This window comes from Vicugna pacos, unplaced genomic scaffold (assembly GCF_048564905.1).
Source record: "Vicugna pacos unplaced genomic scaffold, VicPac4 scaffold_21, whole genome shotgun sequence".
Lineage (NCBI taxonomy): Eukaryota > Metazoa > Chordata > Mammalia > Artiodactyla > Camelidae > Vicugna > Vicugna pacos.
Window position 1 is genome coordinate 7476027 of NW_027328742.1, and position 16157 is coordinate 7492183.

Consider the following 16157-nt stretch of genomic DNA (forward strand, 5'->3'; position numbering starts at 1 on the left):
ATAATAGTGTGATTCTAGGTATGGAAATGAGCAAAGAAGGGTTAACACTTTCTGGATCATAATAGACTAGTAAGACAGGTGATCCAGATAACTTTTAGTTATCAACAGGGCCTGATAAAAAAAATTACACCTTGAATGGCAACTCAGAAGATTCTTCACCTGAACTAGGAATGAGCCATCCTAGCACCGTGGGACAAAATTGGTCATGAAATGTCTCTCAAAATATTGGTCGAATTTAGGACCAAACGGGAGCACTGTGAATGAAAATACTACAATGTGAATGAAAATACTGCATCCATGACAGTAAACAAAAGAATGCTGAATCCAAGTCATCAGCGGCTGCTGCCAATCCCCAGCGAGTACATGCCTGCAGCCCGGCCTCTCAGCCACTCACAGTGGTGCCCTCTGAGCAGACTCAGAGTAAGAAAGGACAGGATACTGGCCCTAGATAGCCAGGTGCTTGCCAAAAAATGAATTCAATGACCCAGATATTTGCTTCTCACCATACATAGAAAAGCAGTAAATACTTGAACTTGAGATATCTGGTTTTCTTTAGATAACAAGCAATATTTTATTGTTCCAATTACCTGGTCCTTGTTGTATGCTTCTATATATCCTAGCTCCTCCCCTACCTCTTGGGAGCAGTCCCTCAGAGTGATCTGAGAGGCTGTCATCCCGGCTCGAGTCCTCCAGCCAAATTAAAAAAAGCCCTTAACATTTAGGCTGAACGTTTATTTCAATGACGTTCCAGAATAGACACAACTCATCAATTCTGTAATGGAACACACTGAATCAGGAACCAAAAGCGTGTTTTAGTCCGGAAAATCTCCAGGTTCCTATTTCTTCCTGTCATTATACAATCCCTCCAGAACTCATTAATTTGCTGTCTGCTCCTCTGGCAACCAAACTCATAGAAGACTCAACTCAGCAGAGCGCCCTGCTGGGGAGAACACCCCGCAGAAGCACTGCAGGCTGCCTGCCCTCCTGCACGCTCTGCTCACCCTTGGTGTCCTCCGTGGAGACCAGGCCAACAGAGCTGTTCCTAACAGCTACAAAGTCGCACACGTTAAATAAATCATTTTAATTTATATGATATTTTACGTATATACACATCTCTGAAAACAGCTTTGCAGAAGCTCAAATCTTCAACATCAATCCCCAAAGGCAAATCCGGTCCCCAAGGGGAAACAAGACTTAAGACGACGCTAAGGCCTCCAAAGTCCTCTCAAGGACCGTCAACCAAACTGCCTGCAGGTCTGCAGCTGCAGGCGGTTACGTCTGCTTTTAAAGCAGCCCCTTCCTGCCCTCGGGTATTACAATGTCCCTCTAAGCCCTCCCATCTCAGGGTAAAAGCAGCCGTTGCAGAACCTTGCAGGGAAGCACTGACAGGACTGGACAAAGAGGATCAGAGCTAAGCTAATACTTCTGATGACACGACCTTGTCACTGTGTCACTTTACAGATGAATATATATAGAGAGAGATATGGGGTGATATTGCTCAAAGTCACACAGCTAATAAGTGGCAAAGTCTATAACTCTGTTCTTCCCTTCGGCGTGACACCCCAGCTGGGACGCCCACAGGGTTCTCTCATGCCTGCCTGAACAGTCCTCTCCTGTCACTCATAACCCACCACAGGATCTGACCCTAGCCTGCCTTTTCAGCATCTATTCCCTCCAGTCTCTCAGGAACAAGGCCGTTTGGGCCACTGTATGACTTCCGGCTCCCGGAAACCTCATTGCTCAGGCTGGTCTTGCCTGTGCATCCGGCCCGCTGCTCAGAGGCTCTTCCTCCCCTGCAGGTGTAGGTTTCCAATCTCCGCAGGGACACCCCCTCAGGGGAGCCCTCTTCTCGCTCTCAGCACGGCAGGTGTCCCAGGCCACATCCCGAGCTGCCCCATTAGGACAGTGTGCACCCAGATCTGTTAATCAGACCAACAGCATCAGAGCCAGGGATTATGCCCGGGCCACCCTGCAAAACTACTGCCCGCCTCACAGCCCCCAGCCAGCAGGTCACCTGGAAGTCACAGCAAGTGCCCCACCCAATCCAGAAGCCTCTTCATTTGCCAGCATCGCTGATGACTGGTTTCCAAACTTTGGTCAGTTTCGCACAAAACAGCACCTTCAACTGTGAAGCAGAGGGTTTCGCTTCTGCTCCCCATCCTTACTGGTAATGTCAAGGAAAACAAAGAGGCCTTTTCTCAACACTTTTATAAAGACACCCTCCCACCCACAATACTCATATGCTCAAGAGCTTTGGATCCACGTGATTTTCTTTCTCTTATGATAAACGGCTCAAAACACTGTGGGATTCCTTCTATTTAGATGGTATTTGTACTCAGTTTATCGGCTTTAATCTGTTTTTGTCTCTCTCTTCAATATCCCTAGCAGTTGCCACCTCTTAATCCCTTCAGCAGCCTCCCTCCCAACATCTACTCTAGGAAATCAGCTGTGATGAAGGGCCCTGGGGCAGTCACAGACGATGCAACTAAGGCAAAGAGAGGGTCCATAATTTGCACGAGAAGATCAGCTTCAACCCCCAACAATGTGTGTCACGTCCCTGTGTTTAACTCTTATGCTAAGCAAGATAACTTTTTGTAGATTATGGTTATACACAGATGAGGTATAAAAATACATACAAGGACACATATCTACTCTAAGATGCTCACTAACTCCACTATTTTGTTTCTACTTATTTCTATTAAAAAATATTAAGAACCTCTGCAGTCAGTATAGCAAAATGTTACTGGGCTTTAAATCCAGAATATAGAGGTGTTAATTGTGTGATTACTCATACTTATTTGTATGTTCACAAGACAGAATTATTTGAAAGTCCCTCTCACCTCCCCCTATTCACTACTGGCTCTCACCTGAGCTCCCAGACCACACATCTAACAACCTTTCACTTTACCCACAGCTGAACCCATCAGTTTTCCGCAGAACTCCCTCTGCAGCTTTCCCTCCTCAGAGCACAGAAGGACCATCATTTAACTCATTAATCCACCCAGAAACCTGGGCCTTACTCCATCCTGCATTCACAGACAGCCTTCATCCTTTCCTTTTTACCATCTAAACATGCCTTCAATATGTTCGCTTTTAAACACTGACCGTCCCACCGCTCAAGTGGAAGCCACCAACACTGCCCACCTGGACTCACGAGTCTCCTAAGTGGCCCCACAGCCACTCTCCCCTACTTGAGACAAATGGGACTGTGTCACTCCCGCGCTTTTTGGACTCTTTTCAGACCCACTCTTCTTAGAAGAAACCCCAAGTTCTTCACCAGGTGAAAGTCTTTGCCATGAAATTGTCACCTCAGGGAGGGCAGGACCCGCCCTCTCCCCTCGGCCCCGCCCTCTGGCAAAGCATCAGCTTGGGAGGACCTGCTGAGCTACACCAGCCTGTATTCTAAACCTGGTCTGAGTTCTTAGCAAACTGCTTCACTTATCCATACAATTCCAAGGTAAATTAGAAAGATTTTAGATGTTGAGCTAGACTATTGATTTTGGGATTTTGCACTGGCAACTTGCAAGTATATGTTCTAAAGATTCTGTCTTCTTAAAACCACACCCAGGTTAAAGGAGTATTTGTGGAATGTCTTCGGAGGAAAAGGGACTGTACTTTTACAGGCTTTATGTTTTATAACATGAACAACCCGGACAGTGTCACAAATGGAACCGCCTCACAAGTGACAGAAGACAGGTGAGAGGCACAAAGCAACAGGTCGCAAAGATGATTCTCCAGCCCCCCCAAAAAATTCCTGAAACAACCAAAAATTCTGAATTTTAAAAGTAAAAGAGTATCATATAGAGAAATGAAATAAATAATGCTCTTCATCAGGGTTTCAAGATCTCACTCCAGAGTTTTTTAGCAGGCCATACTGAATCCTAGCACAGAAAAATCAAATGGACTTGTAGTGAGAAAGTTCCAGGAAAACTGCAGTAATTCCTCCACTTGTGTAAAGACATACACTCACCTGCTGAAGGTGAATGTAGACCGCATTCTGGATAAATTCGGAAGCTTCCAGGCTCCGCTTCTGGATGCCAAGGACATGGACAGCTTGGAAGCATGCTTCTAACTCAGTCACCGGCATTTTTAGACTGCAGGGGAAACGGAGGCACCCAGTCAAGGGCAGAGATGTTCCTGTCTGTCTCACAGTCCGTGTCTCGGGGATTCAGTGCCCTGCAGCAGCCCGGCCCCAGGCAAGGACCAGCAGCGTTTTCCACCCAAGCAGGAGGGGCACTGTGCTTGAGAAAGCCCTTCTCCGATGGGGGCAAGAGGGGCTGGTGGGGTTGAGTGAACCTATAAATGCCCACAGAAATATGCCTGCATTCATTCAAGTGATGAAACAACTGTAGCAGGCTATTTAACAAAATTTCAACTGTCAGTGGAAATTTTGCCATTCCTTTCCGCTTGTCCACTGCACTCTGAGACAGGCTTAGGCTCTCTTACACCTGCAGCTCTGTGCAATAGTTGTGAAGTCATTTTACTTTACAGATACCACGGTTTTGCCCAGGGTGATATCCAGCCCAGAGAGGTGGCCCAGGCCAATTTAAAGCTATGTGGCTTGGGTGCGGGGACAATTACAGGAGCTGGTTCCGGAGCCAGGCCCCTCCCCACCTCTGCTCCCCTCTCTCCTGAGGCCCCGCTGCCAAGCACTCAGGCTCCATGATCTTATGTCCTACTCTTCTACTCTACTCCAAACCCTTTTCCTTTTCTTTTTTTCCCTAATTATTCCCAGCTGGAGTGATTTTTCAATCTCAATATCTGAAAAAAATTCCTGCAGCCGAAAAAGAGGTCTCCAGAGGTCAATGCCCATATGCTGGTTCCTGAAGAGAGCCCCTGGCTACGGGGACCCTCACCAACACTCACGGGGCATCAGAGATGTTGCAGGGTCGGCCACCCCCAACAAGAGTTTGCTGTCACCCCAATGCCTGCACAGCATCCCTGCTCACAAAATATAGTTGGTCCACTTATCAGTTATTAAGAAGCAAAAATACAAAATTGCTCATGTTTCTTACTAAAATTATCTATGAAGCTGGAAAGGGAATTGTAATAAAATATAACTGTTTTTACCCTATGTTAGATCTGTTCCTTTGGGTTTAAACCTGTGCCCTCTTTCCTAGGCTCAGACTTGGTAGCTCTGCACCATTTGAAAAAGAAAGTTGCCTTTAGCCTGAAATCTACAGGAAAGCCTATTCTCCTGGCCCTGATCTTTAAAAATGTTAGCTCATCTGCACTTCTGTAGAGATGGCAAGTTGCATACTAGAGAATAGCCTTTGTTTTTTTGGAGGTTTTACAGGGGTACCATGATTTGATCCACATGGACAGCTGCAAGAACAGCGGATTCAAAGGACAAACAATTCATAAAGCAAGAAGTATGTATGCAACAACCAACCACAACCCCGCCCCTTTTTAGTATAAAAGGAGACTGAATTCTTACTTGGGGAAGATAGTTCTCCAGGACATCAGTCTGCCGTCTTCTGGGTCTGCCAGCATTGCAAGTGAAGTCACTATTCCTTGCTCCAACACCTCATCTCCCGGTTTATTGGCCTGTCATGCGGCTAGCAGAACGAGTTTGGACTCGGTAACAAAATGACTGCATTGGAGGTAGTATGTCTCCAATGTTTCCTTGTTTCCAATATGTAACATGCACATCATTTATGATCTAGTGCAAATAATTCATCAAAGACAACCACAAAAAGAAACTATACTCACCTAGCTATCAACACTGAAGTCACAACCTGTCAATTTTATATGCTGTTGAACAACACAATGGAAAAACCTAACATAGGGAGTTGATTCCACGGAAATAAAATTATTTCTACTCCTTCAATACTTTTTCTTTTCTTTTCTATTTTATTTTGTTTTGCTTATTGAAAGGAAAATAAAAGTCAAGTCATTTTATTTCACGTATTTTTTATAGCTACATTCTTTAAATACTACAAAGAGATTTAAATTGCAAAAAAATTGTTCATATATTAGTATAAAGATATATACACAATCAATGGGGATTAGGAAAGGAATGGACATTTACTAAAAATCCACTGCAATCCTGTCTTTTACAAGCATATCCTGGAATATAAGCTGTATGATCCAGGGGCCCCACTCCCATTCTCACTGTTGTGTCCCTTAGTAATCAACTACTAAGGCACCAGCATAGAACCATGTGATCAGTATTTTAGGAATAAATTAGGGAATTAGCTCATTCAATTCTAAAACAAAAACCCTAAAATAAATACTGAACTTATTTACAGATAAAGAAAATTGGAACCAAAAAAGTAGTTATTTCCCCAAGGTCACAAAGCTAATAACTGATAAAGACAAGATTTGAACTCATCTGCCTGATTCTAAAAACTAAGGTGGAAATCCCATTTGACTGGGGAGGGTCCAGCAGCACAGCCTATCACCCTATCTTTGTTCAGATCTAGCCTTAGACAGCCTGAGACAGCACCCCATTCCTATTGAACTTGAGGGCAAATGATAACAATAAGGATTTTATATCCAGTAGTTTGTTAGATCTCATTTATATAAAGTGTCAGCAGGTCAGCAGAAAAACTCTGGAAAATATGAGTGGGTCCAGAGCTTTCTGCTGATTAGTAACTCAGTCTCTCAGGACATAGTGACCTTCCCATGAGAGGCCTCATGGACATAAACTAAAGGCAGCTGAGCAATGAAAACTAACAAGAACCTGGAACTCAAGCAAGAAGGTTCCCTGCCATCCCCCACCCAGTTGCCTCTTCACCCGCATGGACACGTTGGCAGGAGACCCAGGTTCTTGTCCAAGGTACATCATCATGGATTCTCATCCATAAAAATTTATGACTCTATGCTGTCTTATGTCCATTAAAACTCAAATATGATAACACCAATATCTCAGCAGAATATCTATGTCTCCACTTCCTGTCTTCTAATAGGAGAATATTTTTATGGACAAAAAGCAGAAATCCAATTTAAAAAACCATGCACGAAGCCAGGTGAAATTCTGCTTAAGAGACTGCTCTCACGCTCAGTAAATGAAAACTCAGTAAAAGTGGTGCTTCTCCCTCAGCAAATGGGAGGTAGCCTGATGTGTGTGTGTGTGTACGTGTGTGTGTGTAAATCAAATACAATGAATTCTGGGATGTGTACAGTTTTTTTTAAGTCACTGTCATTTCATGGGAATGAGCCAACATTTAAATAATTTGAATCTAGTGTTCTGAGAGAGTCTCAGGCTCTTGGTGGAGGAGGTGAAAGGGGAGAGTGAAGGAGGAAAGAGGTACATGAAGCAAAGAAGTAAGAATACTGCCAGGGAAAGGCAAGACGTTAGTTTTGTTCTTCCTTGCACCACATACAATTTAGGGACTCACTTTCCGCTGATGACTTATCTAGCATTGAGTTGAAGGAGAAGAGGGGTCAGCTCATTGCTCACTGAGCTTGTGACTGTATGTGGCATCTTATAGACACAGATCATTTACCCTGATCAAACACTCTAGCAGCAGGCTGTAATTCTCCTGTTTTGAGAGACAACAAAGCAGGAGTTCAAACAGGTTGCATAACTTGACAAAAGTCAGAGGTCCAGTAAATTAAAGAGGATTAATTCAAACTCAGATCTGAATGCAGAGTCTGATCTTCCCACTCCCAGGACTGGAAAATCCTTAACACAGGCTCCCCAGCTCCCCTGCATTGTTCCTGGCACCAAGCATTTCCCATGGCAATGGTCACCATTTCTCACAGACACAGCGCTCTGTGCACCAAATGACCTTGATCAGACCTTGATCATCTACCTGCCACGCCCACCAGGCTTCACCATACAGGCAGGAAAGCTGGCTTTCAAGTGCATACAAAGCCATTCCTTGTCTAACCTGGGCTCTTCTGTGGTTTCTCCAGCCTAAAGGCAGCCATGACACTGCTCACAGTTTGTACATGAGCCACACTACCTCTCTCCATCTGTCTCCCCACCTATACTGCTTAGCTATGACCATTTTGAGAATCTTTGACACAAATTTTTAAAAACAGAAAAGAAAGGATTCTGGAACAACTACTTAATACTTACAATTTTAAATGACAAATTACAAAGTGAGTATTTACAAACCGAATCTTCCTTTCTAAATTTCAGTTTTAAGCGTTTAAAAATATAATAGCAAAAAATTTTCACTTACAAAATTGACAAAAACAGAAACAATAATCTGGAATAAGTTAAAAAATAATGCCCATGTTCTAAATGGAGAAACTTCAGGACTGTACTGAGGGGTAAAGTAAGAGGTGAGAATGTAGAGACATAAACAAATTGCATGGAGGAAAGCAGTTTTGTAAAGATGTAAGTTCTCATCAGAATAATTCAAAACTTACTAAAAAATCCCATGACAACTCCAATCTGATTTTTTTTAACTTGAACAAAATATTTTGGAATTCTTCAGGAATAATAAAATCATAATACTAGACAAGAAAATTTGGGATGGAAGTAAAGAATCAAAAAAAAATTCAAACTGCCAATTATTAAATAAATTTTTACAATATGTAAGTTATGGTGCTGGAGTAAGAAAGACAGATTGACAGAAGGGAACCATGAGCTCAAAAAGAGACTCTAGTGTACATAAGTATTTTGTAAAGGTGGGATTTCAAATCAAAGAGAAAAGTATGACTTCAATAATTGTCCTGAGACAATCTGAGAATCACCTGGAAAGAATAAATACTATTCCTCTCATAAGGACCACAAGATAAATTACAGACAGTAATGTAAATATTAAAAAGTACTAATAACAGCAAATACAACACTTTGCTCTTATTAACTCAACTTACCCTTACATTATCAAGCACTATTATCATCTCCATCTTAGAGATTAAAAAAAACCTACAGAGGAGATTTATTCCAGTATAAGAAATTATTTTTAAGAATAATGTCAAAGATAAAACCCATAAGGAATACATTTATTATCATAAGAATATTTTGAGACACTACCAAAATAAAAATCCTCCTAAACAAAATGAAAGGCAAGAAATGACAAGAAAAAGCTCTGTGATACATGTTGTTGAAGACAAGAAGTTAATGTTCATAACATACAAAGAGCTTCACAAAGCAACAAGAAGCTCCCCCACTTAAATGTGTGCAAAGGATAAAAGGAATCATTCATTTTAAAAAAGTCAAATGGCTAATGAGTGAAAAATGCTCAATACCTCACTGGTCATCAAATGCAAACTAAAACAATGAAAAAGCACTTTTGCTCATCATATTGGCAAATGTTTTTAAAAGATATTCTAGCTAGTGTCCATCTGTGGGAGAAGAAACCATGAGCGACATTTTCAGAGGATGACATGTCAATGGATATGTAAACTCTGAAAAACGTACGTACACACTGACTCAACACCACTTCTAACAATCGTTTCCTTTAGGAAAAAACAAATTTAGTCCAAAAAGATGTACCCATCAGGGCATTTACACAGCACTGTTTACAATGGTGGGAAGAAAAACTGAAGTGAAATCATATCCAGCAATAGAGAATTCGTTACATAAGTAATTGTGCATCTTTTCATTCCCCTATGGAAGGAATTTCTAGAGTCACTTGAAAGGAGTCTGTGATGAATGCAAATGTCACATCCAGGGACTAAATTTCCAGAAGCCTTAACTAAAGGAATACTCATAAAAGATCACAGGAATGTCTGTGCAAGAAGGATGCCAGTCAAATATCCTTTCTGACAGTGGAAAATGGAGAAAACTTAACTGTCCACCATCAAGACAATGATGTGGTAAATCACGACGAGCTGCGAGCAATGAGGGAGCCGGCGTTTCGCCGTGGTCCAGGGCCTTGTCCACAGCATTCTCTCACCAAAGGTGTGCGTGGGAAAGAGACCACACCCGCAAATCAGGAGACCCCTCCACTCTATCTGAAAGGACCGTGTGAGTCTGGAGTGGGAGGACGTCTATGATATACACCTGAGTGATTAAAGCAAGCTGCAGAAAAACATATAGTATGGTCTCATTTTTAAATAAAGCATATATACACACACGTATACATGGAATTCTCATATGTGTGTATATATGTATGTCATAGGCATAAAGGTCATGAAATATATATACCAAATTTTCAACAGCTTTTAATCTTCAGAAATAAGGGGAAGGGAGGTAGGGCCTTCCTGTACCACCACAGTTCCCTTTTCAGTATTTCAGTTAAGTATACTTGGAATTTAAAAGTTTATTTAAGTCCGAAGTAAAATGGACGATGCCTCCACAAGACAGAATGCTATACTGGTCATCAAAAATCATGCCAGAGGAGATAGAATATTGTAGAAAAACATATAAAAAGCCGAATGGAAAATGGAGGTGTCCACACAGTAAACAGTCACAGAGTGCTCTCTGGTTTTTTATGACAGAGGTGATACACACTGACGAAAATATACGTTAACGTGTTAATTATTATCTTTGAATAGCGGGACAAGGATAGCCTCTTTTGCCTACTTTTTCAGACTTATTATTTTAAATGCACATTCTTTTTCATCTGAAAAAAAGCATTTTTAGGTGTGTAGTACTACGCATTGGAGAATAATACAAGAATACTTAGAGGAACAAGTAACTAGGAGACAAGGCAGCAGCATCACACAATGTAGGACGGGCGATCCTGATTAACACCATGCAGTTACATAAGGACCCACAAATTGAGAGCACCTGCTGTAACAGGGCGTGATCCCCTTCTATTTGTCAGCAGTGTCTTCAGGCCTGAGGCAGTTCTGAGCACGGCCAGTGTCAGTGCTGATGTCTGGATTGATGCTACTGGGGGTGAGGGCACCTGCAAGCCGAGAGGAAGAACAGAAATCATCCTCTGCCTTTTCTGTCTTGTTTCTTTGTTACTTTAAAAGAGAGGCATATATAAGATAAACTGTGTATCTACCCAAATGAAATTTCAGTAATGAAACCGTTTTTAAAGACTTCACAGCTTATATTCTGCCTATAACTGTCTTTTCAACAAAGCATCATATTTATTAAATGTTAATTAACTCAGTTAATTAACTCCCTGTTGAAACATTCTAGTAAAGAACATGAAATGCAGTATGTAAAAGAACCACACCTGCAGTGACTAGCTCAGCTGTCTTGACGCAAGTGCAGTCAACCCCCACCATCTTGTGGCCCTGAGCTCCTGATGCTGGTAAGACATCACGCTGCTGCCTCAGATGGAGAGAAATGGTGAAAGCATTTCTTGAACCCTACAGCACTGACAAAACATAACTGACAAATCCCAGGCTCCTTTGAGGCTCTCATTTTCTGTTTCTGGCCAACCCCCGTCAGTGAGCAGAACCACCCAATTCCCGAGCCATGGGACTCACGTGGGAAGCAGTTTTGGAGAAATTTCCAGGTATAGAATGTAACCAACTATACATAGAACTCTGAAAAAAGAAAAGATGCCATACTCTGATTTTGGAAGACACTCAAAATATTCTCCTGAGCCTTAGTAGCTGGAAAGGCTGAGCTTCTCCTAAGCCACTTATTTATTTCACAGCCAGTAAGCATCTCTCACAAACCCTGCTTCCCTGTGTCTGCTGGGAGCTTGAAGCACACTGCTGCTGTCGATCTTATAAGTCACAGGGCAGAGGCGTGTGTCTCACGCCTGCAACCCTCACACAGGCCCGCCTCCTAGCCTCACTGTCTGAACTTGGCTCCATTTTCTCACCTGTTTATTTAGTATCTGTTCTTCTGTAAGCTGCCTGAAATGCGTTTTGGAACATGTCAGAAGAATCAGTGGGTTGAGAAATGGACAGATTGAGAGGTGAGAGATGGGCAGACAGAGAGAGAGACTCCAAGAAAAGGGGAAAAAATAAAATTTCCTATGCAAAACCCTCTTCTAATCAGGGAAGGAAACCACCACGGAAAAGTGTGAAGAGGCAGGTAGCTTAGGACTGTTTCCTGGATTCCATGAAAAGTAACACCAAGAGATGAGAGGGTAGAACTTTAAATAGTAAAAGAAAAAAAGCACGCATGCTTGAAAAATATATCTACAATATGTACTTTCTAAAGAATAGACTCAAATCTACAGGGCCCAATAACACTATACTTGGGTATTTACAGAAGTGAGAATCCCATCTCCAAACCACAAGGCATCCCTTCGGAGCACTGACAGTCTACATGGGGCGGTCATAAAGCCGTCACTGCAAAAGCTATGCTACCCTGCACTTACGAGGAACTAGCAGCTGTGCTCGGGCTGCCCACGCGCGTCATTTGCACCCCACAGCACCTCTACGGGGGGGGGACGCCTAGCGAGCCCCGTCTCTGCAGGACAGAAAATCAGTTCTGGAGAGGCTAAGCCAACCTACCAGTTCTCCATCACACAGGACTTGTCACTCCAGAGCAGGAATCGAACTCGGTCCCACGAATGTAACCATGGTACTACCGTGCTTTGTGTGCTGTTTGTGTGTATAATACATTTGTTTCTATCATGAAAGGTTATTTAATAAATGATCGGTTGTCTTGTCTATCTCATTAGCTCACAATTAATCTTTATACTGTTGAATAGTACTCTTTTCCCGTGAAGAAATGAACGGAAAGAGCGGAGGTCAGAATGAGGTGGGGCTCCATTCTTTATCTGGGATCTCATCTCATCGAAGTCCCCAAACAGGGAGAAGGAGCAAATGTTCTCTTTATCTTTTAAAGGGAGGGCTCCAGTGATGGTGACTTATTCAATTCCAAAACCAAAGCTGGGGAAAGGGCACATGCAGCAATTAGAGCAGTATCAGCTGTAGGAAGGCGAAAAGAGCTCATGGGAGGGCTCAGGGGGCAGCCTCATTTAATTTCAATCGATAAAACAATAACACACTCTAAAAATATTAGCATACAATGGATTTGCTCTTTCTTGACATCTAGCAAGTTTCCACAGCCCACATGTAACATTATCGTGAACTAGTGAAAGGAAGAGTCCACAAACAGGGAAAATCAATGCCACAGGCAGGCTGAAACCCAGGCTGGAGTTTAGGAAGGGAAAGGGCATAGTTAAGACCTGAGGAAAGGCTGGGGGAAAAAATCATCACAATGACTCTCAAGCATCATCCAACAATCATATAATCATTCATTCAAGAGAGAGTTACTGAGGTCGTATTCTGTGCAAGATTGTACAGCGGGCGAAGCAAGAGCGCAGCATCCATGGTGGCAGCAAGTTGCGGGGCTCAAATACATTTCTGATCCCGGTAACTTGCACACTTGTCCTCAGTATAAAGGCAAAGATAAAAAAAGTAAAATAGTACTCTGTAAACTCAAAGCATTGTTGAAAAAAAAGTTAAGAAGACCTAAATACAAGGACAGACACTCCACACACTTTCCTCTATCAAAAGACAGTGCTCTTGGAATGGCAGTGCTCCCCAGAGCGATTCGTATATTCAACGTGGTCTCGATCACAATCCCAGCGGGCTCCTCTACAGAAACTGACTATCTGCTGCTACAATTCATTTGGAATTTCGAGGATCTCAGTAAACAAAACGTACTTGAAAAAGAAAAATTTGAGAGGACTTGTAATTCTCAATTTCAAACCTTACAACTGTACCTCCAGGTGAGATTAGAGGCCATTGTGAAGTTATTACTGTGTTTATCCTTATTTACTAAATTCTCTACAATGAATATTACTGTTACAATAAGAAAAATAAAAAATAAGTTATCCTTTAAAACATGCACACAGATTCATTCATTGGGAAAACATTATTTTATCAATAAAGAGATAAACAAATATCTAGTGAAAAAGGACAACTTAAAAACAAGAGTGCATTTGCATTTTTCATAAATTGAAAACTGAAAAGCACTAAGACGTCAAGTTTCTAGGGAGACCAATGCAACATAGTAATAGTTATTTTCAGAAATCCTAATATAACAATGAAAACTCAGGAAAGGGAAAATCGTGACTGACAGCCAACTGCAAACACATGGAGAGCAAAGACCTAGAAATCACAGTTCCTTTAACTCTGCTCCTAACACAATAGGAGAGGAAATTCCTCACTGAGGGGACAGTGGAATCCCATGCATAAGACAGGATACACAGTACAAACTGCACTAGAATCGGGGGTGATTTTCTTAGAAGAATTCTAAAGTTACAAAATTGCTGAAAAACTATTAAAACACTGACAGAAAGATTAAAACACACAGTCATACATATTATATAGAAACATATGAAGTCTGCTCCCATGTTGCATAGAAATACAAACATATTTTTTCATTTATAGGCACTGATTACTTTATCCCAGGTAGAATATTTCAATTAAAACAAATAATCAATATTACACTCCTCTTGTCAAATCTACTTGATAAGTTACTCTGCTATGTAAACATAATGTGTCTAAGATAGATCTAAAATTAGTGAAAAAAATCTTTTTATGGTTTCTTGAACTATTCTCAAAATGCAAAGCTTAATTTTAAAACAGATCTGAGAAGTAATTCTATACTACCTTTTCCCTCATGGAATAAACAACAGTCTATTGTCAAAATTCTGTCCTTAAAATGATTCACGAGCACCGTATCCTCACAAAACTGCTGGACAGCAAGGCACTATCCAGACACTGTGACCCAACAAATGAAACACAAGGAAGACAGTGACCCTATTCTGGAGGGCTTATAGTCTGTGTCAACACTGGGGTTTTTATTTGATTGATTTGATTGGGTAGCAAAATAAAATCAGTCAAGTACTTTCTTCTTTGAGCATTCTATAAGTCATGACTCTGCTGTTAGTGTCATGAGCAGGAAAGACTTAAACATGACTTGATTAGGTCAACTAGTAACAATCATCACTGGAGAGTGAGTAATAAAGAAGTTAACTGATAGCAATGCTTCTCCATATATGAGACCTAAAATAAATCTACACTGATATCCAAAAGTAAAATGAGGAGATGAGGTCCCCAATGAGAAAAAAATCTAACAAGAAATCAAAAAAGTAAAGACTTTTTCTTTAACGATTCCTGGAAAGAGTGGAGCATGGTGGTGAAGAGCTCAGATGCTAGGGGAAAATATGAGGGTCTGAATTCCCACAGCACTGGGTAGCTTTGACACTGATATGTCAGTGAAATTCTCTGCATCTCAGTCCCCGATGCATAGACTGGGGACAACAACAGTACCCATCTCCTAGAACGGTCTAAGAATTAAGTTATTTTAAATATACAAGTTTAAATAAAATACATCAGATATTTAATATTACCCCAAAAGCACAAGGAAAAATGAAAACAGACATAAATTGGAGTTCATTAAAATTTAAAACTTTGCTTCAAAAGTCACCATCCAGAAAGTGAAAAAACAACACTCAGGAGAAAATTTTTTCAAATCATTTGTCTGATAAGGAATTTGTGTATCAAAAATAAAATTCCACAGCTCAACAATAAAAAGACAACTCAATTAAAAAATGAATAAAGGATCTGAAAATATATTTTTCAAGGAAAATATACAAATGGCCAATAAGCACAATGAAACGATGTTGAATAACATTAGCTCTAAAGGAAATCAAGTCAAAACAACTAGGAGAAACCGCTTCACACTCACTACAATAGATTATAATCAAAAACAGATTAACAAGCATTAATGAGGACACAGAGGAAGCGGAGCTCGCAGCCCTTGCTCATGAGAACGTAACACAGCGTGGCCTCTTTGGAAAACATCCTGGCATGTCCTCAGAGAATTGAATATTTGGTTTCTGAATGATCCAGCAATTCTGCTTCCTGGGCACAGAAGTAAGACAACTGAAAACAAATGTTCACATAAAAACTCCTACAGAAATTTTCACCATTACTTTTCTCCATTACTTTTCAGAGCCAAAAAACAGAAACAACACAAATGTCTATCACGTGATGAATGGGTAAACAGAGGGGCCCAGCCATACAGTGGAATATTATTCAGCAATAGCGAAGCATAGAGTACTGACCCAGGGCCACAACGTGGACAAATATTGAAAACGTTACTCAGTGTGAAAGAAGTCAGTCAAAATAGACGGTTCCACTTACATGAAGTGACTCGATTTGCATGAAATGTTCAGCACACGCAAATCCACAGAGACAGAAGAGTGGCTCCCTGGGGCTTGGGGAGAATGGGGAAGTTGATAATGTCTGCTTATGCGTACTGGGTTTCCTGTTGGGGGGATGAAAATGTTCTAAGATTGACTGGGATGCACATTTCTGGGCATAGAGTAAAATCCGCTGTACATTTTAATGGGTGATTTGTATTAAAACTATTA

The 16157-nt window shown here is 41.3% G+C and overlaps 1 protein-coding gene across 1 annotated transcript in view; it reads right to left on the reverse strand.

The window, feature by feature from the left end:
- Nucleotides 1-9724: 9724 nt before the first annotated feature.
- Nucleotides 9725-16157, reverse strand: part of LOC140694305 (uncharacterized) — a 40624-nt gene continuing 34191 nt past the window's right edge. The window contains exons 4-7 of the mRNA XM_072957607.1: nt 15928-16051; nt 11037-11130; nt 10637-10757; nt 9725-9925 (exon numbers count right to left, since the gene is read on the reverse strand). Coding sequence (XP_072813708.1) covers nt 10663-10757; nt 11037-11130; nt 15928-16051 — 313 coding nt within the window. The 3' untranslated portion in view covers nt 9725-9925; nt 10637-10662. The remainder of the gene's footprint in view (nt 9926-10636; nt 10758-11036; nt 11131-15927; nt 16052-16157) is intronic.